General features: G+C 32.0%; 2 protein-coding genes across 2 annotated transcripts; one reads left to right on the top strand and one right to left on the bottom strand.

The window, feature by feature from the left end:
- Positions 1-2,108: 2,108 nt before the first annotated feature.
- On the bottom strand, positions 2,109-6,044 carry LOC130449508 (prosaposin-like). The gene is made up of 4 exons (XM_056787387.1): positions 5,915-6,044; positions 3,925-3,952; positions 3,186-3,273; positions 2,109-2,328 (listed from the first exon to the last, which is right to left on the bottom strand). Exons 1-4 carry the CDS (start codon positions 5,952-5,954, stop codon positions 2,170-2,172), a joined length of 315 nt encoding a protein of 104 aa, XP_056643365.1. The 5' UTR covers positions 5,955-6,044; the 3' UTR covers positions 2,109-2,169.
- Positions 6,045-13,074: 7,030 nt separating this feature from the next.
- On the top strand, positions 13,075-16,588 carry LOC130449507 (endoglucanase-like). The gene is made up of 4 exons (XM_056787386.1): positions 13,075-13,132; positions 14,631-14,865; positions 15,344-15,504; positions 16,232-16,588. Exons 1-4 carry the CDS (start codon positions 13,096-13,098, stop codon positions 16,516-16,518), a joined length of 720 nt encoding a protein of 239 aa, XP_056643364.1. The 5' UTR covers positions 13,075-13,095; the 3' UTR covers positions 16,519-16,588.
- Positions 16,589-21,418: the final 4,830 nt, after the last annotated feature.

Below are 21,418 nucleotides of genomic sequence, written 5' to 3'. Positions count from 1 at the left end.
TGATGTGCTCTGATCAATATCCAGAGACAGTGGTAGAAGTTTATGGTGTTTCACTATACGAAGGGAATTTATGAATCTTCCAAGCTCCATAGTGTAATTCCTTAGTATTCTGAAAATACCATCTAACAATAGCTGTGCTGAATTATAATGAGTCATTTCTTTTTGATATTCTATTCAAGAATCACATATAGCCATATATTGAAAGCAGAAAAAAATGGAATATAAGGCAATCAAGATATCTTCAACATCTACTCTTCCCATTAAAATTTTATATAATCTCGAAACAATTGAAAAGTTTATCCAAATTTACTTTCTTCAGCTTCACAAAATTGATATCTGATAGCTGAATTTCAGCTTTTGGATCATGCACACTTTTTTATCAAGACTAACTTTTTTTTATAAAACCACTAAAAAAAAAGCTTTCCATTTGTTTCCTACTTAAGTAGACACACTGTAGAGAAGAATCAAACACTCTTAGGGTAAGGCAGTTTGTGGAAGTATTCCTGGTTCATGCAATTTCCGGGATCATTCACTGCTCAATCATTTATCAAGGTTCCACAAATCTGTGAAAAATATCCAAGATAAATGTTCAAGAACCGATGGATTGATAACATCACCAATCACCAGCATTCCCAAATATGCTGGACCTATCTTGTTTTGTGACAATTACTGTATATCCCTTTTCTACTAGAGGGATTGGAAAAAGGTACATTCTTCGTTCAATTGGTACGGCCAATAGCATGGCAGCAGTGATTTTTGTTGGAGCAGAAAAGTGAATTTAAACATCCGTTGGTACGACAAAAAGTGATGAAAACTATTAATTTTGATTGATTGATCTAAGGAATTGTGTAAGATCAAACACAAAGAAAAGAAAGTAAATTTGGATAAACTTTTCAATTGTTTCAAGATTATATGAAATTTCAATAGGAAGAGTAGCACAGCTATTGTTAGAAGGTATTTTCAGAATACTAAGCAACTACACTAAGGAGCTTGGAAGATTCATAAATTCCCTTCTTCTAGTGAAACATCATAAACTTCTACTACTGTCTCTGGATATTGATCAGAGTATATCACTGGTTATGATCAGGAATGTAAGTTCGAATTTTTGAAGTGAACCAAAACTGATTCTTACAATAATAGATGATGTGATTGTCAAAATATTACTAAGAAACTATGATCCACAAATTGGTTGTTTTCCATGTAACGCTAATAATGTCACTAAGTATTTCCTTGTTATTTGGGTACATCTAGTTCTACGTGACCTGATAAGAATTGATAACGGGCAGTTTCATTGGTATTACTGTGAAAAATTCCATATCCACAATTTTGTTTTGATTCCTTAAACCATTATTAATCATTTGAAATTAATATTATTTAAGTCCTTATATAGTCGTATTGTTTATACTATTTCATTTGCAAATATTAAAGTACGATGGTCTCAGACCTAGCCTAAGGAAAAAATATATCTATTTTTCAATTAATCCTAGCTTTTCACACTTTTCCCAGAATTTAATAAGTTCCATACTCTCCTTATAATAAGAATTGTGAAGCTTCTCGAAATAACAATCAAATGTCGACATTACATTGTAATAATTGTCTTAATGAAGCAACACTTCTTTTTTAGCCAAATTCTGCCGTTTTTGCTAGATTTCTTTGCTCAAACGTTGCAATAAGTTCGATTAATTCGCCTAAATACTCGATGGGAGCATCCTCACGACGATGTTTTTGTTCCATTGTGTGCAATCGGTGTAGCCATCTTGAACAAAGCTTTCTCTTGTCAAAAATATCAGTTAATTTCAGTTAATATACATCCTGTACCGCTTCTTCAATATTTCTGGAGTTGATCACTACAATGATAGTTTCGCAGATAACATGCTCTGATTTAACATTTGCTACCCAATATTTCACTGTTTATAACGAAAGAGTAGTCTCGTCCAGAATAGAATCATTTTCACTTTTTTCGGTTGTGCTATGGCATTTCAAATAAAAGTATTGTATCATGTACCCATACCCATTTTTCTCAAATAAGAAAGGTATGCTATGTAGATTATATACTACCAATGCAGTTGTATTTTTCAAGCAATAGGCAATCAGAAAAAACAATAATGTAGATGTAATTTTTATTTGTACATAATTATATCAAATTATTCTTTTATGAAAATAAGTAAATCAACACAAATTCAAAGATTCACATATTTCTTCTGCTGTTTGTGATTCAATAGCATCGTATATGTCTTCGACGTAGGGAAGAACATCATCGGTACATAAATCCTTCATTGTTCCTGGCAAAACATTACATAGAGCTTCGATCTGTTTTGTAACGTCTTCCTAAAAGAAGTAAACATGTTGGAAAATCAGTATCGCAAAATTTTTTCAGAATTGTGTCTTAAGTACACCTGTAAGGCTGACGTATAATTTCTATAGGGTTCCTACAGCTTAAAATTTATTTAAAATATTAGAAGGTCCATAGACCATCTTATGAGGGATTTGTTTTGTTGAAGAAAACTATCAACCAAGACGAGTCCATTTAGGATTAGATTCTGAAGTAAAAACCTTTCAAGAAAGAATATTTCATCATATTTAGAAATATTTAAGGAGCCTTTGTTTCGGACTTGCCATTACTGATGGAATTATAGTCTTGTATATATTTTTTTCAGAAGTCGACCATTAATTCAAGAGAAATTTGAACATTCATAATAAAATATGGCGGTAACGGTGTATCCTGTACAGACATTATAAGAAATTATATAAGGAAATTTTAAACATACTTGGAGAAATTATAAAAACAATAAAATCATCAAATATTATAGCCCGATGAGAATTAATCTCGTCAAAGAATAATTATCTGTTCTAAATAAAGACTATGGAGATCCGGGATTCAGAATTATAGAGATATAACTTAATAAAACTGTTTATCGATCATTGTATAATTAGTAGAGAGAAATATTGGAAGTGTAAAAAATAAGTAACAAGGATCTATACAAGGCGAAAGACGAAAACCAAAAAAAAAGAGGAATTTAATGGTAGTTGCAACACAGAGTGGAAATAAGGCAATATAAAAAACATATTATGATGTAACTCAAAAATGATACTTTGACGCTTATCGTGTTTGCTATTATAAAGTCAACAAATGTTGCTCATATTTTCAAATTTATTGCTAACACTAAAAATATTTGAAAACTTACTTCAGTTATATCTTCTTCTGCTAATTCTTTGACGTAAGAAGCAACAGTTTCACATATATTGCAGACCAAACCTCCTTTGTTCTTGATCCTATAATATATCAATGAAAAGCGATTTCGAATAATCAAACGACTGTGATATTCTCACAGATTTAAACTACCAATTATGCTTGTTCTTAAAAAAACTGATGTCAATGGTATAAAGCTTATAAAAATCGTTGTTTATTTTAAATCAAAAATTATTGTTGTATATATTGTTTTTCAATGTGAGAAAATGTAATTGAAACAGCTCTAAACTATTGATAAAAATAACTTATGTGAACAAATTAATTAGATTCATCATTTACTTAGACGAAATACTCCATATTTTACCTTACGTACGTAAAAAATTTATACCGCCATTTGATATAAGATAGTTATGTCTCTGTAAAGCTCAAACGACTCTTGTAGAAAAAAACGTGATAGTGTTTAATGTTTTATAATTTCAGTCTTAAGATAGTCAGTATTATTAAGAAACCTATTTTCCTATATCATGAAGTGATTTTTTGTGGCAAAAATGACACAGAGTAATTGAGGTAAATTATTTATAATTAAATAGATCCTCATAGTAATTTCTGTATTGATTAGAGTGTCATATAATTCAATGATACCATATTTCACATGGTATTAACTAACATATAATCAACAGAGGGTTAAAAAGATCAAGAGGAAATGGATAACGTTACTAATATTTGTTACTTACTTGGGGTGTGCAGCTTGGATGGAAAGTCCTGGAGAAAGGAAAAAAAATATTGTTAAAAAAGTTAATTCCTACTCAAAGTATTCTCAAAATTAAAAAAACAAACTCACAAACAACTTAAATAATACCTTACAAATATTAAAACTGAAATAATAATCTCATTTGTTCTTGAAAAGATGCAAGAAAATTGGGAACTGACAACGCCATACCCTTCGACCAATTCTTTCAAGTTATCAAACTTTTCTCACCCTATTGTCTAATTATTTGAAAAATCTTGTGAAATAATTCCTGACGAATATATATTTACATCGTTATATGTAGATTCTTTTCAGAAAAATACTCAATTGTGAAAGATATATCAATTTAAAAATGGGCAAAAATTGAAGAATACACAGATCTACCTTAAAACGAATTAATCAAAGCTAAAACTCTAAATATACATTGATGTTTGCGCTATAAGAGCTCCAATATCAAATATTATGACACAATGATGATTGAGAACATGAATCAAAAATTCAATTCTTATCATAAAAAACCACAATTTATAATTGAAATCGAACACATTAAAAGAATGAATTTTCTTGTTATCACATTGTATGAAATTAACAATAACATAAAAACATAATGGTTTTTAAAAACCAACTTGGTCCTCAGGATATTTGAACTTCAATTCATGTCATCCTTTATTACTGAAAAGATCAGTGATAATATGCTTGGCTCATAGATCTATCCGTGTATCAGATCCTGAATTTGGATGCTTAGCTATTCAAAAAGAAAAAAACTGCATTGAAACCAAATAATGATCAACAACATATTCAAGAAAAGGAGAAACAAACTACAATAAATTAAGAAAAAAAAACAGACAGTAAACATTAAAACATAAAACTTTTTCCTCAGCATATGTATAAAGACTATCGAATTATTTCAATATATATAATATTAGTATAAGTCATAAAGAACATAATATATTTTCCAAATATTTCACTAAAGTAAAAAGTAAAAACAATAGAAGTAATATCATATATCAAGTACATTGTAATGATTGTGACGCTGTCTAGCTGTCTACATAGGGCAAACCTCTCAGTATTTAGAAAATAGTCTAGAAGGTCATCAATATTAATGAAAAATCCATTCAATTATAAATTCTTCAAAATTCTTGAAACGGAGTCAAATATACGAACAAGATAATTTTTAGAAAATATAAAAAAATAATATAAGTAGAATTTATAGTTTTATTTTATAATTTAGGAATGCTACATATTTTTGAGATGTTGAAACTGGGGAAAAATCAATTTTTCTTGTAAAAAAAGAATTTTTATTTTGATATCCATGATTCAGGTGATGTATTGATTAATATAAATAAGCAAATTGTCAGTATCAATCATATTTTGATAAAGAGTGAAAGTAATAGAAACGTCAATATCATATGCTTCTAAACAAAATTTTCTAGTTCATAGATACCTGAAATAGAGAATAAACAGTTTAATTTTAATCGGGAGCAGTTATGCCTACTAATAAACCGATACTGTATGTACTTGCGCTAAGGTTTTTGTTTTGTTTCTAGTCTCTAGTCTTTCCTAAATCGATACACTCGATAAAAACTAAGTGATAAATATGGAAAAACAGCCATTGAGAAGATATTCTTGCAATATAGCACAAACATTTTTCAACTATTTGTGAATTTTTTCTGAACCTTGTTTCTAAAAATTGAAATATGAAAGTATAAGTTGTGGGAATTTTTTTCTCAAAAAGTCAAACATTACTATCTCAAAATAAGGAGATTATAAATTTTATAGGTGTTGTCAACTTCACCTAGAGGAATTTGACCCTTACTGGAAAATCATTCTGGATTTCCAGTTATGTTCAGTAACTAAAAATTTGATTAACTTATAATTTCTTTCAAACGAGAATATCAAGCTCTTGTAATTCTAATGAGAGAATCCATATTTAAAATTATAAACAACAGAAATTATTCGAATAAATTTCTACTTACCAACACAAGCGAAAAGAACTAGTGCAAAAAAGAATTTCATGTTGTATAAAGTGTAGTTCTGAAAACTGGATACTTTTTGGATACGATTGTGCTTGATTGCTTGAAAATTTTGTTTGGAACTTGGTTTATATAGTCTTGATTATTCGAAAAAGTAATTATTGTTTTTTGGCTACTTGAAAATTACGAGAGATAATATTCATAGTATTTGAAATTCAAGTGGTTTGAAGTGGATCAATCTACAATTGTGTTAATAGGGACGTGAAGGAATAGTTTACGAAATACGCCAAGAGCTCAAACATAATTGTTTAAAGAATCAAATGCTATACGCACGGAAAAAAATAAGGGTGTGGGGTCAAAAAATCCGTATATTTTTGACAGCTTAGTAAGTAAAGTAGGAGTTGACTGAGACTATTATTAATTTTTTCGCATAAATTTATAGCTGTCGAATGTCCTAATATGAACATTGCGTTCGACGTTATATTTCAAGCAGGAAAAATCTAAATAAAAAACGAACTATGGAAAATAGTTGCAAATATCTCAGGAAATCGTTTACGGTAATCACTTTGTAAAAATTGGAATAGCCAGACAAACAATTTACGACGTGTCGGCGTGTTGAAACATAAGAAGTTTTGGTTATAGCAGCTTACGGAAAACTGGGAGTCAGTTCGCGACAATTTGTCAATAAATTCAAAATCAATCAAGAAATACTCGTATGTAAGCAACATTCTAGAGGTACAATAATTCTGAGAAGCAACAAATAGAACAAAAATCAAAACTTAGAAGTCTGTGTTGTCGTCCGCTAAAGATGTGGAAATCATTATCGACGACGATTCATATTCTACTTTTAACTAGACTTGAATAGTGACCCATTATTATAGAAAAGCGATGAAGTAGATTCAGAAGTATATTTCAAAAGAAACACACAAAAAAGTTAAACTCGAAAGTGTTGGTATGTTTAGCCATATCTTCTTGTGGCCGTTCTTCAGCATGCGTTTGTTCTTTTGAAAATTCTGTAACAGAGAGGAAAGATATATAATTCTTTTGGTATTCTGGTTTCTAAGTATAGAAACAATTAATATATCTGTTAAAAATACTATGTTCGTTGTTCAAGCATCGTTAGTTGATCGTGCTGATAGTGATTTATTTTGAACAGGCTTTTAAAGAACTGATTCTACCCAATACAAATAATACAATACATTTAATGATGTCTCTAGTATTGGAAGCAATACGAGTACAAAAAAAGCATAAAAAATAAGAGAAGCATTCACAACTTATTGTTATAAACAAGCTCGCGAAAAGGGTCTGTCCAGCTACAATGAAATTTTGAAATTCGGCGAATACGCGCGGCCCTTTTCATCTGTTTTTATAAATGGGGGACGCGCCTTTGTTGAACTTTTTATTATAGAACGCGACTCATTACAGTATTTCTAGAAAAGTCTATTTACTTATTTCTTCCTGTCTTCCGTAGTTCAATTCGGTTTTATATACATTTTCAATATTTTGAGACGATATAGCAATATTTTTATTACGTGCTAATTTATTTAGCACGAGGGTTCTCTGAGAAGTTTTCGAACTCAAACTGAATATGTTAGCACTTATCAATATAATGTAATATTTTTCTTATTTACGAGTATTTATACGCTTTCTATTCATTGAATGAATTAATAGACACTGCCTCTTACTTTCGTAATTTATTCAGCACTATACACTACTCTTTGGGGTTGTTAGCAAGAAATTAATAAATCATCTTCTGGTCTAGTATGTGATGTCGACGAGAAAGATAAGCCTTGTTAGATTCGAGTAAGGGGGAGAGCTGTAAATTCTAAAAGGTATATATGTTTTCCCCACACTAGTTGAGGAGAACAGGCCCCTCCATTCAGTTAAAGTTCTTAACTTTGTTAATTACTAAGCCGTTGATGGTGGAGCATAAGACAAGTTTTATTGTACATACTTATCACAAAAATATACTGTCATAGATTTCGTGAGGAAACAATTGAAACATATTCTAATACAACCAAGGATCGACGACTTCAATGTCGAATCGTTTACCATTTCTAACGACATAAAAAAAAGGAACTTGCGAACAATACTGAAAAATGTGGAGATGAAGAAAGTTGGTTGATCAAAATTATCGTTACCAATTATCAATCAATCTAAATTTTGAGTCATCTGGAAGTTCCAGGGATTCAATATTTCTGGAATTATGAGCAGTACCCAAAAATCCTATATCATATTTACGGTGAAGGGATAAACAATTAGCCAAAGTAAACGCTGCAGAGGTTCATTGTCCTAATAGAAAAGTAAGTGCTTTTTCTTCAGATACGGTCGCTTTTTTGCAATTTCTTTCTTCACTTCAAGAAGTGATGATGCGTAATATTCTCCTGTTCTTGTTCTTGTGTTTTCATGGTAGTAGATGAACACCAACCTATGTCTATTCCAAAACCGGTCGCCATCTCTTTTCTGTCTTACTTCTCTTTAGTACAATATCATCCTGGCAATCCACTGTCTTGATTGTTTTTTTTTTTTTTCGTTAGTGTGGTGGTGAATCCAGGATTCATATACAGTTACAGTTCATGTACAGTTATGCATTCATGCAAAGAATCCGACCAATTTTCCTTGAACCGTTATTATTGGAAAATCTTCATTTGAATGCGCTTTTGGTCCAAAGTGAACAAACGCAACATACAACACGCGGACATCCTATGCATGCATGATTTTTCAGTTAGTATATGACAAGTGCGCTTTTTGACATCTCTTTATCCTCAATTATACATATATTTTATATAATTTTGAAAACTTTTCTTATGATATCACTGGTTGCCACAGTTTTTGGCAGTCCGTAATTCTCGTTATTAGTCCAGCTGACACGGCTACGTTCGAATAAAGCTGCTGACATAAATTTTACCGTCATGACTGATGAAGTGAGTGTTTTACTTCTCTTTCATTTGTATAGGTATATAACCTTTTCAAAATAAATACCCAACAATAGCTCGTTACTCAATTTTATCGATTTTCTGTGAAATATTTAGTACGACTCACTCATACGATGCTCTAATAGTAACTGAGCATTAAAACTGACTGAAATTTGAGTGATAATTATTGTAAAAAAAACCCATCTCCGCCCTAGAGCTGGTATCGCCTATATGTAGTGGAATTCTCAAATTCGGTGGATGCGTGACACCTTTGGAAATACCCGGAATCTCTTTTATGTTTGTTTCATTATAGCAGGTGGTTTATTCCCATTGTTTATTTTGCTTTCTTATCAAGAAGGCCATAAATGCGTCGCTGCGCTATTTTGTTTTAACACCTGTAACGAAGAGGTTATGTTTAATCCAAAATGTCAGATTTACATGAAAATACTTTGCAAAGTGATCAGTTTTATCACAAAATAAATAAGCTGTTTGGCGGTAAACGTACTGACAACTGTTTTTTCTTAGCACAACAACGATACGGTGAATTGATATGTGAAGTACTTCAAGCAAAAAGAGAGAGTAAAAAATCTGCATTTGACTATCGAATAATGGAACGATTTGACGTTTTCAAAAATGGAGATGAAAAAAAATTGATTATTCCGTTGCAACCAGGCCAGAACAATATAATATATTATGTAAGGCATTGATGAAATTTATGACATACAAAGTTCACTTATTCATAATGATCTATTCGAGCCTTTGTCGGTCTTGTGAAATGAAAAAAAGTACACCTTGACTTGATGCATAATTCAAGTTTATAATGGTTTATCAAGACCACATAACAAAATTTGTTCATTTGAGGGTGTTAAAAACTGAAAAGGTGGCACAGAATTTGTTAGATATTTTTTTACCTTGTGGAGCTCTAAGTATTCTCCAATCCGATAACGGCCGAGAATTCGCAAGCAAAGTTATTACTGAACTTTGTGGTGTGATGTCAAAATAGTCCAAGGCAAACCTAGGCATAGTCAAAGCGAAAGATCTATAGAAAGGGCCAATCAGAATATTTAAAACATGTTGACTGCTTGCATGCAAACGAATAATACTGTAAAATGGTCGGAACGATCATGGTGTAATAGAGACAAGGTGTGTTCTTGAGCACGACCAATGAAAAAAACTTCCAAAAGGCCGCCACATAGAAATACAGCAAATCATAAGACTGCGCGAATTTAAATGCTGGATGTTATGATGACGCAATTACGTTTATTTATTGTTTGTTTGTTTGTTTTTTTTTCATGTCAATCAATATTTTATTTAAGAAAATATAAAATTTGAGTTTGAACTTATGTATTTTCGAGTCGTAGCAGTTCTCACAGATGAGGCTTGACAGGACTAATCACATGCCTTCATTAAACTGATTACCTAACAGTACGGATAATAATCCTCTAACAAACCCGTAGGAGGAGCTACAGCAAAGGACTTTATATCACCGATTCATTGTTCTGAATCACCAACTTGGTATTGATGTTAGCTTAGAAGCATTCGTTTTGTTTAGACATTGCTTTTTAAGCCAAAATATCTTAGTTATGGTGAGTTTGGCCATTTGAACTGATTATAATTATAATTTAAATGTGAAATATTTTCATTTTATGTTTCATTTTGTAAATTTTCAATTCCAATCGACTGTTGCTTCCATTTCTTCTCAAGAGCTTATTTGCAATAATTGCTATGATTTACTATAAAAAGTTTCTTATCACCTAAATTGTAATAAACATTGAAATATTCTGTATTACTTAACAATCGGGATTTGTTATCTATATTGTTGTACTTGTAAATATGATGGAATTTTTTCCAGGATACGACCTTGATTATAGGTGATAGATGGAAAAAAAAGTTTTCAACTAAACAATAGCTTCGATATCTAATCGAATTAAATGTTTGGTAAATTGTACTCTGGATTTTACTAATGAATATCAATCATATTTAGTTTGTATTTATGATCTTATGATATAGATACTCGTATTGACATATATTTGATAAATTTTTGATACTTGTGCTAATGTAAGAATACAGGTTTTTTCCACGAGTAGCAGTAGGTTTAATAATACATTAGAACTTTAGGTTAAAATCAGAAGTGTTTCATTTTAGCACATTAAATTCTCCTTTAGCAGAAAATGTCAAATGCAAACATAGACTATACTGGACCCAACTGACCCTGACGTCTCTTCAATAAGTTTTAAAAGGTTCAAGTTCAACTCATGCAAAGACAAAAAATATATCGACATAGAAAAAACTGTGGCCACCACGCCAAGTTACCTTGCATTCAAAAATACTTACAGTACAGGTATACATTTCTCCAAACACACTAATTGGGTGTATGCGACTTCGATTGCATCTTTCTCGTTATTACATTATTGAAACTAAATCAAATCCAAATTGGAAGACATCGTGACGACGGATGAATTGTAGCAGGGTGATTGTATCTCGAACGATTCCCCTGGGGCACCGTGTCACACCCCCACTGTATTCAGACCTTATTCGGCATGAGAGGCTCTGCTGGAATAGACCAACCTTTTTCTAGCTACTCCCTACAATAATGGAGACGGTAAAAAATAAAAAAAAGGAAATAAACAGCGGAAGCACACCGCAAAAATAAAGAAACCTTCCACCTCTCAAGTGAGAATACCTCACGAGAGAGGGAGCAGGGAGAAGAGGGATCCCCTTCTTCTATGAAAAAAGAGTTTGCTGGAACCTGGACAACCAGGAGGCAGATATGACCCTCTAGGGCGTGGACTCAACGGGGCGGGTTGCCGATGGGCAATGTATCAACCTATGTAGGAACAATCTACGAATACTAACAGGAGTTCTTTTTCTCGAAGTGTGAAAAACTTAGACACTTCAGAGCACTACACTCAAGAGATTATGAAATAGAAAACGAAGATCTCTGCCATTTAGAGCTATCTCACATTCTAGACTCATTAGACACCAGTTTCGCAGCTAGAAAGGGAGACATAATAGATCGTTTGGGTCGCAGTGTATACGAAACCCCAAATCCATACATACAAACTAGTTTTGGATCAATCGCAACTGTTTTAACGATCAGGTTATTTTCCTGCAGTCTTCGTCTTTGTCTATTGACTCATAATCACTCCTCGTACCTCACGGAGCTGTCGTTGCACTTGAACGGCATAAAGAACGATTTCTTAATGCTGTAGACACAATTAAGCGGTTGTGAATCGCCTTCTGTCTGTTCCGGGTCGCCTATGAAAGGATCCGGTCTTCTTTAAATGCTGGCACACACTTCGAATCGCTGCGTGGGTCATATCCAATTGTCTAGCAATAACTTGCTGATCAAGTTCATTTTATATTAAAGTAATAGCTTTGGCAGCGTTTTGTGATGTAGTATGCATGAAACCAACACCCTTGAACACTTTCGAGATTATAAGGAACGAATAATAAGAAAATTTCGGCTGCAAAGGCAATATTTTCAATATTTCACAAATTTGTTTGTTTTGGTACAAACACCACATAAACATGTTTCATTAGTTTACCGATTGCCAGGTATATAAACGACAATCCTTGCTGATAAATTCATATTCACATTAAAGTATATTGAATATATTGAACATATTGCTTTTTTTGATCTGATAAATGATTTCAAAAAAATATATGTATAAGTCAGAAATTTACCTATTTCTATGCAAGCAAGTTTATATTGGATGCGTCTTCCAATAAACTTTAATATTTGCGTAAATAACTTAACTAATATACAACTCAATATCGAGAAAGTTTCTCATTCCCGTTACTGTTACTGGTTTCCAAAGTGAAAGCCGGCTTCTGAAGTTTAGTCCACTTTTATTTACCTGTTGTACATTTTGATTGATTTCTAAAACCATTGTCTTTGATAAATCTTGTGTTACTAACTGTGAATAAGCATTCAACGTAAAATTGCTAGCAGTCAAATTAGAGTTGAGACCTGCATTTTCTACGATCGCAAATGTTTGTTGATAATCAACTTTTATATTTTTCTCATCATTTGCAAAACAGTTTCAATTACAAACCATTCAATATACTCGTAATGTATAATATCGGAACTCTTTTGCATCTTAAGTGCACTTTGAGTAAAAAATAATTCAATTTATAATAATTGATAACTGAATTCAAATGTTGTAAATTATGTTTTATCTTGACGTATGGGATAAATGGGTTTATGATATATTGGAAACTATTTAAAAGAAGATTATCAAACTGCATAACGTTAAAATTTTCAAAATGAAATTAGTGGCAATTCTAAGTTTTTGGTTTATCGGTAAGATTAGTTAATCATACTGCTATCATAAAATGGGTCAATTTTACCTTCAAAAGGACAATTTAAAAAAAAAACTTCTAATCAGCATCATAGCATTCGTGATGATGTTATGAACTATTTTTTTTTTCATAAATAAAACGTTTACGTCTTTTTTAATATATGAATTTACTTCGCTGTAAATAACAAAACAATCACTTTCAATCTTCTCTGGTGTAAGGCTTGGCGGAGTTTAGTCATTTCGTGGGTCCCTTCACAGATGGGTCTTTATTTCATATAATGTAATTTGTTTTATTTCCTACCACCTTATTTCTATTCCTACGATCCTCATTTTTTCTTTCCAGCTTTCCATCGATCTTTGGTCTCGTTTTTTTTTATTGTCTCATCTTTCTTACGTAAAAATCCGTTTTTCCAATTCTCACGACGTTGTCGAAATAACTAAGTTGTCTTTCCTCGATTTTATTTGCAAACTGTTTCTTTTTGTTGAATTCTTTCTCTTAATTTGTGTATACTATATCTTGCTTTTGTTCTATATATTTCTTTGTTTAGATACTTTTTTTTTGTCTAGAAACCGTCTCTTAATTGCGTAAAATAATATTCGAGATGCTCCAGTTCTCTCGGTTATCTGTTGTTCCAATTTTCATTCTTATGTAATATTATACTAATTTATTTGAAACTTTTGACCTTGTTTATCACCAATTCCTTTAGTTTCATCTTTTTCTTTCTTCTTGATATTATCGTCTATATTCATATTGTTACAAAAAAGTCCTCAACATTGAACGTGAGGCTGGTCCTGTCCGATTATAAAGAGATTCGATAATTTAGCGACTTTGAAGAACGTTTAATATTCTTTTTATCATTAGCGGCTAGTTTTTCATGTTTTTTTCCAAAACTAATTTTTGGACAGGTCTTTTTCTTCATTTGTTTGTATGTTTAGTTTCTATAGGTTTTGAGAAATTTGTTTTGTTTATATGAAGGAGTTTTTCTAGCGGAGTTAGTTAGTATATGATCAAAAGTCAAATGAACGGAACGACATAAAAAAGTAACCGATGAATTTAAATTATGTTAGTTAGTTAACTATTAGTGATTAGTTAATAATCATATAAGTTAGTTAAATCTAGTATGAAAGTTTAAATGAATTAAGTACAATACAGTGCTTATAAATTCACCCTATCGATAAAAATAGTATAAATAAATAAGAAAAACATTACAATATTCAATATCTGTCATTATATATCCTTAAGCTTGGGGTCAAAATTTTCTCATCTTCTGCCACTATATCCATATTATCTGTTTCTATCCATATATCGATGTCTTCAGTTTTCTAGCGTTATTCAGAATAATTACATAATTATGAATTCCAAAACCCTGAATCAAATTCAATAAAGGGTTAAGTTTAAATATTTTGATATAAATTGAACGTACTGAATTTGTAAAAATCCCGAAAAGTATAACTATACTGCATTCAAAGTGTAGTATATATTGTCAGTTTATATTTCAGCTGCTGCTGCCGACAGTTCCCCAGATATCCAACCAATACCAAATGGTATAAGTGGAGACGGCTTAACCACCCGCTATTGGGATTGTTGTGCTCCTTCTTGCGCTTATTATGGTTTTATATCAACTCAAAATGGAATCCCAGATCAAACTTGTCAGATAGACGGTGAAACTCCTAGTACCGAAGAAAACAACGCTAAATCCGGTTGTGTGGAAGGAGGTACTGCTTTCACGTGCAGGTATTCATCATTTATACTAATAATGTTGATGTATAACGCTGGCAACTTTTTTTGATTGAACACTTTCTAAAATATCTTTTCATAAAAATTAATGGAAACTAGCTGCAATCAATTGTTACTGTTATACAACAGTATACAACCTGGCTTCCGACGAGTTACCAGAAGCCAAATCATACATCAAATGCATGACAGTATTATTCACTAAAGGTAAATTCTACCATATTCAAACTTTGCATACAATGTGATAATTATTGATGACAGGTTTGAAAAAGATTGAAAGCAAAGTAACATGAATAAATTCGCTTGCAATTTTCAATCAAATAACACGTAGTAGCTTATTTGTCAATCGCCTACTAGATGAAGAATAACTATTAATCTCTTTCAAGTTCTTCATTTTGCCAGTAATATGATGTTCGATAGAATGTAGTACAAATGTTCATTTATATACCTGCTGTTAGTATTTTACCTCTTTTTTTAGTATCCAGCAACCGTTTGTGGTAAATTCGACATTGGCATATGGTTGGACAGCAGCTTCATTCACTGGCGGAGTCGATACTTCCAAATGTTGTCACTGTCTGTTATTGTCATTTAAAGATCAGTTAGCTGGAAAACAAATGCTGGTACAAATTGTCAATACGGGTAAGTGTTTAAAAAAAATAAATGTGAAAATATTGACTTTTTTAACTAGTTGACTTTAGCAAAGAATTAGTAAATAGAATCAAAACAAATTTCGTAATAAAAGTGGAAGATACACCTGATATAGAAGCTAGGACACCACTGATTTCCAAGAAACCATTTTAAACAGTATTAAATTAATGAAAAGAAAAATTTCCGGAAATAATCACCTATTGAAATAAGAATTTTATAGCTCATAAACAAAATTGGAGGACTTTTTGCACTCGAGTACAAGCTAAGGGCAAACGAGCCATTATGGTAGCATGTTCACCAAGCGAGAAAAATTCGCTTTCTCGATCGCAGACATCATTTGGTCACTGCTCATCAAATCCATCAGTTATTTACTTGCAGCACGTGTCCTAGCGGGGCCACACACTATAACCTGCAATTTACCATATTTAGCATGTTTTTTGTCCAAATGGCTTCGAATTGTACCGTTAGATCCAAACTTTAAGGATCTGGTGAGAGTTCAAGGGCCCTTTTTGAAGCCTTCATTTGAAGTGATTTGATTGTTAATAACAAAGAACTATTCTCTCAAATCCTTTCTATCCAGAGATATTGAAAAACATGGAAGGAAAAACAAAATAAATCATTCAACGATTCAAGATTTGCGATCATACTCATTTCTTCGTGTTTATGGTATTATTTTCACAGTTAATCAAACCGATAATAAATATATTTCCATTTTTAGGAAGTGACCTGGGTGAGAATCAATTCGATTTACAAATACCCGGCGGTGGAGTTGGTATCTTCAACCTTGGTTGTATGACCCAATGGAATACAGGGGAAGATGGATGGGGCAGAAGATACGGAGGTGTGTCTACTATTGAAGAGTGTGATACTTTACCGGCAGTCTTACAACCAGGTTGTAGATTTAGATTTGAATATATGGAAGGAGTTGATAATCCTCTTGTATCGTTCATTGAAGTAAAATGCCCAGCCGAATTGGTGAATATTTCGAAATGTGGAGATTTATAGGAATATGAAAATTTTGTCAAAAAATTGTTCAACTTTTCTTATTTAAAAAATTACAGTTTTTTATATAGCACTGGACAATTATTTATTTTTGAAACCAACCTTAATCCTACCTCATGTGTGAATTATATGCTCCGAATAGAGATTCGTGTTAGTCCACAAAAACTGAGGGAAAATTATGTCGATATTTTCCTGAGAGTGATTTACAACTCTTAAATATGACCATATGAACAAAGACGGTACTTAACAGTTATTCACTATAAATTTTCTGAAAATGGTTGATAAGTTTCATGTCTTTCTACTTATCTATCGTCGAATAAAATACATTTGTTGAAGAGAAAAGATTCATGACAACGCGGCTACTAATTTGTTCGTTGTTGTGGATAAAAATTAGCCGATCTGCTCTGAAATTTTATTACCTTAACATGCCAAATAAATGGTTTGGTTGGAAGCGATGTATGATAACTAGATAGGTTATCACTACACACTATAAAAAAATGAGATCCTCAATAATACCCTTAATCAAACTATCATGAGTTCTGAGAGTTCTACCAAATGATTATTTGTATATTAATAGATTTTCAAATGTTACCAACACAAGAAAATTGAGGTTTGATTTTTATAAAAGCCAGATTTCAAAAAAACAAATAATAATTTATGGAAAATATTACCCAATACAAACGACAATTTAGTTTTGAAAAGACATTTTCCAAACAGGATGATTTTTTAAAATAATTCTTTCTTTTGAAAACAATATTTTCATTGAATAATAGTTTCCGAAGACAGGCGATGATTTGCTTTCAGAAGCAATAGTTTTTAAGAGCAAATGACTTGATTCTAAACAAGTAAAAAAGTCGTCGTACTCTCGGAGCGAGAGACTATAACGCATATTTTATTGCTGACAATCTGTAAATATTAACAAAAATCTCAGTTTATAAAAGTTTCCATGAGAAATAAAACAAGAAAAATTTCATTTGTTTGATAACTTTGTCTTTCTGTCTGTTTATGAAATCAAAAACATAAATTTCGTAACTTAATTTCACAGAGACTCAATTGATTTTGTGTTAGTATTAGCTTATCGTTAAGATACTAAAAAGATGTTATATGTTGTTTGCAAAAAATTTTCAAATTCAGTTGTTGTTGGCAGTGTTACGAACGCGTCTCCGCCCTGGATCCGGTCCTGACTAAATTAAGTGGAATCACTTATTATAGCAGGCCGTATACTCATATTTTTCTTCTAAATAATTTCTAAGAAGCTCTATCCATTCATTTGTTTGGTTTCTTTATTTTTTTTACTCTTAGAATACTTCTGGGTTATATGTAAGGAGGTTCTGTAGCGTAGTTTAATATTTTAGCGTAGCGCAATTTAAATAAATTATTCAAGTTAGTTAAGTGATAGTGGTAAGTGAGTTATTATAAGTTGGTGAAGTGTTAGTTAGTGCTTGAATACATTGAGAATGTAAGAGAGAGAGAGTATCTCTATTAATTCATTCCACTAATATAAATCGTATAAATGAATAAGAAAAACATTACAAAGGATCTTGATTAAAATTTTTACCTAGTATGACATTATCGTGAATCAGCAAATCACATTTTGATTAGTTCAATTATATTTGTTTTCTAAGTATGCCCAGAATTTCTTCCGTTTCAGCACATCATCAGCTGTACAAGAATTAAACAACAATCAAGCTTGCTGCATGCTTCTTGTGAGGGGATATTGCTGCTAAGACTAACTAACGGACAAAGTAATAGCCCTTTTTTTTCAAATGCGTTAAAAATACAGTTTCCACAGGCAAACACGATCTGTTTTCAGAAAAGGCAGGTTACCGAGAAGAGAAATAACGATTTGTTTTTGGAAAAAAACGGGATTTTGAAGTCAAAAATCGGTTTGTTACTGAAATAGACAGTGTCCCAAAACAAAAAAAAGGCAAATGTCTGTTTGCTCCCATAAAAACCAGTTTTCATAGCAAATGCAAAGATATGTCTAAAAACTGCAGTTTTTTTCTGAAAGATTCCAAATGTAAATTTCTATTTGTTTTTCAATAGACAGTTTCCGAAAGTGAGCTACATTTTATTGCTGTTATACTCTCTTATTATTTTTATGAAAAGTAACTTATTGATATTATTGAATCAAATGTTCAAACTATCTTCTATCAACTCAGATCATCCAGTTTAAGTGTTAGGTTATGTCTTGTACACATTGTTTTACTTCTCTCAGAGTATTTGTCCCGAAAAGCACATTTCAGTTATTTTTTACATAAAATGGTTTTAGATACTTTTAGTTCAAAACTACTCTAAATTTGGAACTATTGATTGAAGGAGTATAAATCCACGACGGTTTTATTTGTTATTCAGTAGATTGTAGTTCAAATTTATTTGATTAATGCAAATGGCCTAAAATTGAAATCCTCAAATTGACACACCGTATAATCAATAGTATAGAAGAGAATGAGATTCTAAAACATTTCAGCTTTTACCAAAATCTTCTTGGAAAGTGGAGAGAAAATTCCGATTTTATCTAGTGTATTTGGTTTTAGAGTCAACATCATCGTATACCACGGAAGTTTGTCAAATACGGCACCGACCGAAGTGTCTCTCGTACTTTGCTCAACCGTCGTTTAAATCTATTTCCATTGTTTGAAATCGTTCAAACAAATAACGTGAACTACATGCAATTCGATTTCTACTAGCGGCGGTAGCGATTTTTTTCTACCAAAACCTGAAATGTAATAACATTTGAGTAGGAAACCATTTATTGCTCCTACATCCTTGATAAAGATTTTACACTGAATATTCTCACCAATGAAGCTTCTGCTGAGGAATTTAATTCCATCGAAAGGTATGAGGAAAAGGTCTTTTTTCACTATTTAAACTGTTCTCACTTTCAACAATTGCAATTATCGTATAAATTTTTTCACAATTCCACATATATATATATATTTCACTATTATGACTGGAATTTTATCAACAGTACTCGCTTTTTGGTCCCTCCATATTTTGAATGAGCCATGTGCTCTTCAAACCGGATATTAACGGATCTCTTAGTTTGCCCAATATGCGTCGTCCCGTCACAATTATCAATTATTACAGTTACTTTCTTAGATACCATTTTTTCCAAATTTGGTATTATATCCTCAGGATTACACAACAATTGTTTCAATGTATTTTTGGATATATATAACCATTTAAAACCTACTTTTCTTGGTTGTTTTCAAGGTTTCAATCTGCCTACTCCTTGGAATTTTACCAAGGAAATGAAGACTGTTGATACTAACACAATCACTGGTGGTCTTGAGCTAGGGTTAGTAAATGTTTGGAGATCGGTTTCTTAGGGGGTTTTAGAGGAAATGTTATTGGTGGCCGGGGTGGTATTGGAGTGAAATGGATAAATAAGGTGTTTTCAAGTTGCCGGTAATCTCTGGCTATCGTTCCTTGGGTTCAGACAGTTTGGATGTTTCTTTTTTTCGATAGCTACTCGAATAATCCCGAACATATAGGAGAGGAATGGGGTGATAGTTTTGGTTCTATTGAAATCATCGATTGAGTGTCCGGTATAGACATGATGTTGGGCAAAGGTGAAAGAAATATCGGAATTAGTGACAGACAACAAGTGTGTTCCTTGGCTCTGACAGAAATAAGTCGATTTGCCCGGCCAGTATAAGAACTAGTTCAATCTGAGCAGGGAATTTCATACACTCCATGGTGTTTATTGAATATTATATCTTTGACGGATATGATTAGATGGAAGGGTTTCTGATTGGGGTTTAAAGATTCTGCAAATTTTGTCTGTTACACTTTTGATGTAAGGAAGGAACAACCTCAGTTGATCCTCCAAACCAGTGAAGGTAGGTGGAGGAGTGGGACATGAAAATTTGGGATTTTTTGTTCCAAAAAATTTATTTCAGATGGTCGACTGCATTCGTCAGTGAACGAGATGGATCGTGATACTAGTGTATCAATGACGAGTTAAATTGAGCCGGATGATGATGGCATTGAGCAGTGAGGAAATGATTAATGTGAGTGGATTTGCGGTAGATGGAGTAAGAGAAACCATGTGAAGGAAGGTATTTGATTCATCCTCCAAAAATAGATTTACTTCTTGCAGGGTCCCTTATATTTGTGTACAAGAGGTCAAAGAAGTTGGTTTCGGATAATTACGCTTTGAATCATAGAATTGTATAGAGTGGATAATGAAATTCTAGAACGTAATTGCATCATCCCGCATAATGTATCGTGTATTCACCTCTGTATATTAGTGTAGGTGGACGAAAACTTTCTTGTTGTGAGCATTAATTTTCCTATTACTTTGTATTCTGTGCGAAATGTCTGATGCAATACTTTTTCACTGACTGAATAAATGAATAAATTCACCTGCTAGCAGTAATTCTCTTTTTTGGTTTAAATTTATGAAAAAATAATGTTTTTCTCCTACGGGAAATTTGTTATCAACGTCGCAGTCGTTTATGTAAATAAAATGTGTTTGCGTTCGAGGTATCTATGTATTTACTCAGAAACTTGAATTTGGCTGGAGCTTCGGTGGAGAAGAATTAGGTAAACCAATAGAAATCGAATAATGAAATCGGTGAATTTCCCACATTCAATGCATACTTAACACGACTCAGTGGTGTGCTTACTTTAAATACTTCACTATACATTGTCAAACTATTCAATACTTCATTAACTCTATACAGAATCTATGGGAATTATATAATTTTTAGTATTTCAACTAAAATTGTCGGTTTAAATTAATTCCAATGAATATAAAGCTGAGACAGTGAGATCGTTATATTTCATATTTTTATCATAGTCAATAGCTGATCATACTGCAGAAGTAATTTATATTTAGCGTTTGTTTTCGAGCTAATTTAAAAGCTGCATTAGTCATTTGTACTTTTTTGTTTCT

This window comes from Diorhabda sublineata, chromosome 10 (genome assembly GCF_026230105.1).
Source record: "Diorhabda sublineata isolate icDioSubl1.1 chromosome 10, icDioSubl1.1, whole genome shotgun sequence".
Lineage (NCBI taxonomy): Eukaryota > Metazoa > Arthropoda > Insecta > Coleoptera > Chrysomelidae > Diorhabda > Diorhabda sublineata.
The sequence above is the reverse complement of the archived record's forward strand: the minus strand, read 5'-3'. Positions and strand labels throughout refer to the sequence as shown.

Coding starts and splice junctions, on each gene's coding strand:
- LOC130449508 (XM_056787387.1), bottom strand. CDS start 5,954: ATGAAATTCTTTTTTGCACTAGTTCTTTTCGCTTGTGTTG. Junction 3,953..5,914: donor AGTTCTTTTCGCTTGTGTTG/GTAAGTAGAAAT, acceptor TCCTTTCTCCAG/GACTTTCCATCCAAGCTGCA. Junction 2,329..3,185: donor CAGAAGAAGATATAACTGAA/GTAAGTTTTCAA, acceptor TACTTCTTTTAG/GAAGACGTTACAAAACAGAT.
- LOC130449507 (XM_056787386.1), top strand. CDS start 13,096: ATGAAATTAGTGGCAATTCTAAGTTTTTGGTTTATCG. Junction 13,133..14,630: donor TCTAAGTTTTTGGTTTATCG/GTAAGATTAGTT, acceptor TTTATATTTCAG/CTGCTGCTGCCGACAGTTCC. Junction 14,866..15,343: donor GGTACTGCTTTCACGTGCAG/GTATTCATCATT, acceptor CTCTTTTTTTAG/TATCCAGCAACCGTTTGTGG.